The sequence below is a fragment of the Sinocyclocheilus rhinocerous genome, unplaced genomic scaffold (assembly GCF_001515625.1).
Source record: "Sinocyclocheilus rhinocerous isolate Xijiao unplaced genomic scaffold, SAMN03320098_v1.1 scaffold160, whole genome shotgun sequence".
In the NCBI taxonomy this organism is placed as follows: Eukaryota; Metazoa; Chordata; class Actinopteri; order Cypriniformes; family Cyprinidae; genus Sinocyclocheilus; species Sinocyclocheilus rhinocerous.
The window spans coordinates 692,286-696,590 of NW_015624563.1; the positions used below are offsets into that span (position 1 = coordinate 692,286).

Genomic DNA, 4,305 nt, shown 5'->3' on the forward strand with positions numbered 1-4,305 from the left:
AATACTGTTCAGTTTCTTGCACAGACCGATCGTTTCGTGTCTTTACACATCAATGTATCGTCACGAGCCGCAGGGTTTAATTTGGTTTTGTTTGTGTATGTTTTTTTGACTCTCAAAGCCGTGATTCCCATCCACTTCCATTATAAGACTGACAGACTGCAACGGTTTGAGTTAAAAATCTTTGTTTGTGTTCTACTGAAGAAACAAAGTCACCTACATCTTGGATGCCACGGGGGTAACCAGATAAACATCACATTTTCATTTTTGGGTGAACTATCCCTTTAAGCAAATTTTGTGTCATCCCTTCTGTAGATAGATGATATAATCCCTAAAATGGCAGATAAGAGAAATGTTGTATTGTTGATGGGCAGTCCAAGTATTAACTGATTCCATAGTGTGTTTTTTTTTTTGGTAGATTCCCTATGCAAACATCATTAGAAAAGAAAAGGTCGGGACACATCTAAACAAAAGCTAAATGGTAAGTATCAAAGTTATTTCATCATATGAGAAAAATAATGTGTCTGCATTCACTAAAATCTATTTAATACAGACTTCATGATTTGTCAACAAAATAGATCACCGTAAAAAAAATAAGTTGCTGCTTAAAACATGAGTTGAACCTTTGTAACTTATAAAATAAAGTTGAAAATTGCGTAACTTATTTTGATGACTTAAAGTAATGTAAAAACTAGGGCTGCAACTAACGATTATTTTGATAATCGATTAGTTCACTAATTTGTGATCACATTTTTGTTGTTCTTGATTATTTTGAGAAATCATACTGACTATATCAATTGTTATATGTTTTAGGTCAATTTGTTTGAAACAAAATCAAGCTGCTCTCAACGTCTCAACACAAAGAAAGCAACCTCTTCACCGGATCAAAATGTTGAACGCTGCCTTTGACAGACCACCTCAACAATATCCATCTCTCCAATCAAACCAAAAGGCATCAGTGTACTGACTGATAAACAGTATACCATTCAATGCATCTACCAATGATTTAGAGTTCATTTGACATATTTCCTGTACAGTAACCCCATTTGATTATTTATGAACTTAAGTTTATTTATTACCCATGCATTCGCTTATATTGATAACAGCAAACTGTACAATGAAATTAGCTCTAGGTTGTAAATGTACAAAAGGAGGCTGTGGAGGGAACGGGTTGCTCTGTATTGTGGCTGATGAGCAATCTGAAAGTGTGTAAACCGTTCTTGTTTTGCCTGTTTAAATACAACATTGACATAAACACACGTTTCAAAATGTTATTATTAACTGTTCATGCAAATGTATTTAAATATGTTCTTGTAGTTTCTCTATTTATGTGGATAATTAAAAGTCTATAATATGAAAAAGACCATTCATTTCAATATTTTTATTTTATTTATTTTTTTACAAGTGCACTTTGTAAACCACAAGCATAATACAATACTAAAGAAAGAAAATGAGTGATAGCAAAAATAGGCTATAAAACAATATTTGTGTGCATTTTTAGGGTTTACGTTGATTTTTGTAAATTATTTATTTATTATTTATATTATTTGTCAAATATATTATTTAATTATGCCTATTAAATATATATTCGAAAATATTATATAGCCTAATTCAGTTACTACATTCGTTTTATTAATTATTTCCTGCATAATGGGTTGTATTACTATTAAATGCTGCGATAATATATAGAATAATGTTGTTGTACATCAGCAAACAAATAAAAAAAAATAATAGGTTGTTCAAAAATAAGGTACGAAAATATCTAGTGTCTTCATACGATTCAGTGAGTATGAGTACAAATACAGTGAGCACGTGATTCATGTGTTTGGTGGGTACAGTATATGGCTAAAGTCGGAATATCATCATATTTAGCAGTTAAAGTAATGTAGTTAGAGTAATATGTAAGTATTATGCTTTTTTTTTTACTCTTGTCAATCTAAGTCTTTGGCGGCGCGTCTGTGACGTAATTCCGCACGACGCACGCACGCAAGCGCTTTTGCGTCGTCGCACGCAGTAAACTAAAGTAGTTAATGCCAGCATGGCGTTCACGCTGTACGCGCTGATTCAAACAGCGATATTATTCACGAATGCCGTCGCGGTGCTCCACGAAGAGAGGTTTCTCAGTAAAAGTAAGTGCTTAGGAGTAGATTTGTTCTCTTCGGTATGATGATAGGTTTGTTTTGTTGTGTAAATATGTGTGTATTGCCATCTGATTTGCTAGCCTAGAGTTTACGTCTCCGAAATGTACAGGAAATTAACGTACATAAATATGAGAATGGTAAACGTGAACACAGGCGATTATAACATGCTTTGACCATGGTACTTTTTGACATCGCCTGAAGGGATTTTTAACAGTTATTAACAGAAATCCGAATTTTAACAGGCTAGTCTGCATCAGTTCGCCAGTATCATCTTCTGTATGTGCCTACATATGAATCAATATATGCGAAATAAAAACATGTTTTGAAATGGATCAGCACTTTGTGAAAGTACAACGTGTGCGCAGAGCTGCTATTTAACTTCTTTTCATCACTACATAATTCCATATAGGTGTTATTTAATAGCGTCAGTGACTTTAATATAAAAAAAATATATATATGTAATATAAATATATAATATGTAATATAATATAAAAAATATATAATATAAAAATATTAATGATTACAGTGGGTCTAAACATTGAATTTAATTTGAAATAAAATAACATGAAAGGAATATACATGCATGCAAATGTAACATATGAAGGAAATCAGCAGGAACAATACAATCATATAAGAAATGTGTTATTATTTATAAGTTTAAGAGATTTTACAGTAAAGAAAAAAAAACAGCAAGAAGACTTCTAAATGAAATTTGTTCTTGTAAATAAAACAAATGCAGTGCAGAACAAATAAAGGAACAATGCATTCAGCAGCATGGCTCTCTCATATCTTTAAGCAAAATAAATAAATAAAATAAAACAAATCAGATATTATAAATAACTTAAATTCTCCCAACGGGAATACATCTGGCAGCATTGATAAAATAAATGAAGCAAAGCTTACAGAATACAGATCAACTGGGAATATTAGCAAAAATAGTATTTTGCAAGCTAGTTGGATAGGCATTATGCATAGGCCTGTCACGATAACAACTTTTTGTTGTGCGATATATTGCCCCAGAAATAATTGCGATAAGCGATATTATTGTCATTTTAAAGACCATTTTATGCCACTGAATATATAATCATAATGTAACGTCATAATAATGCAAGAAGGCCTACACACTTAGGGTGCACACTATTGCTGAAAAACACAATCACTACTTAGCAGTCAGATGTCCGTATGCACAAAGGCACAGATCCCTAAACAAGACCATATCTGCAGATGAAACTTTGTTTGTAGAGGCATTTTTTAAATTTGAACTAGCACCTCATGACTACACTAGGTTAAGTACGAGAAGCTGCAAAAGACACAGGCGCAAGTGGAATGTACAAAACACGGTGACATTAATTTAAGTAAATATAATGGGCGATATATTGGGTCACCAAAAATGATTGAGGTCATGTACATATATTGATTATTGCGACAGGCCTAATTATGCGTAATCTTAATTTGTACTTCTGTTATTTTGTTAGAGATGCAATATTTTTCAGGGATTAACTATTCTTTATTTCCAGTGAATACAGTCAAAAAGAAAAAACAAAACAAAACATGTTTCCAGTAAAATGTACATCTTGGAGATTTGTAAACTATATAAACCTTCAGCCCGTGATGATAAAGATACACATCTTTACATGCATGCATATAGTCGTTATAGCATGATATGTATCATTATAAAATGCTCTGTAATTAACAAACGCATCATTTTCACAGTCGGCTGGGGAGCAGAGCAGGGTATTGGAGGATTTGGAGATGAACCCGGCATTAAAGCACAACTTCTGAACCTTATTCGCTCCGTCAGGACTGTCATGAGAGGTTTGCTCATTTCTACAGTGTCAATTAAAGCAATAAGCCCCAAGAAGCCGTGGTTTACAGTGAATTTATAACAGCTAAGGGGCGTTGTTAGGCAAGACGCGAAGCGGAGGCTTCTTGGGGCTTATTGCTTTAATCCACCCCATACCTAAACCTAACAACTACCTTACTAACTATTGATAAACAGCAAATTAGGAGTTTCTTGAGTCAAAAGTCATAGTTAATAGTTAGTTAGTAAGAAGAACTGGTAAACTTTATTTTAAGGTCCAATTCTCACTATTAACAAAACATTAACTATGACTTTTGCCTCGATAAACTCCTAATTTGCTGCTTATTAATAGTTAGTCAGGTATTA

The 4,305-nt window shown here is 33.0% G+C and overlaps 2 protein-coding genes across 4 annotated transcripts in view; both read left to right on the forward strand.

Annotated features, from left to right (window-relative positions):
* The window catches only part of skor2 (SKI family transcriptional corepressor 2), a 13,834-nt gene extending 12,512 nt beyond the window's left edge, over nucleotides 1-1,322 (forward strand). For 2 of the 3 annotated variants that reach the window (XM_016556187.1, XM_016556195.1), the window contains exons 9-10: nucleotides 396-478; nucleotides 811-1,322. In XM_016556187.1, the coding sequence (XP_016411673.1) occupies nucleotides 396-464 (69 nt within the window). In that variant the 3' untranslated portion in view covers nucleotides 465-478; nucleotides 811-1,322. The remainder of the gene's footprint in view (nucleotides 1-395; nucleotides 479-810) is intronic. The other variant, XM_016556198.1, reaches the window with a different exon arrangement.
* A 655-nt stretch (nucleotides 1,323-1,977) lies between these two features.
* LOC107743093 (immediate early response 3-interacting protein 1-like) overlaps nucleotides 1,978-4,305 on the forward strand; it is a 3,926-nt gene continuing 1,598 nt past the window's right edge. The window contains exons 1-2 of the mRNA XM_016556210.1: nucleotides 1,978-2,126; nucleotides 3,852-3,953. Of these exons, the coding sequence (XP_016411696.1) occupies nucleotides 2,036-2,126; nucleotides 3,852-3,953 (193 nt within the window). The 5' untranslated portion in view covers nucleotides 1,978-2,035. The remainder of the gene's footprint in view (nucleotides 2,127-3,851; nucleotides 3,954-4,305) is intronic.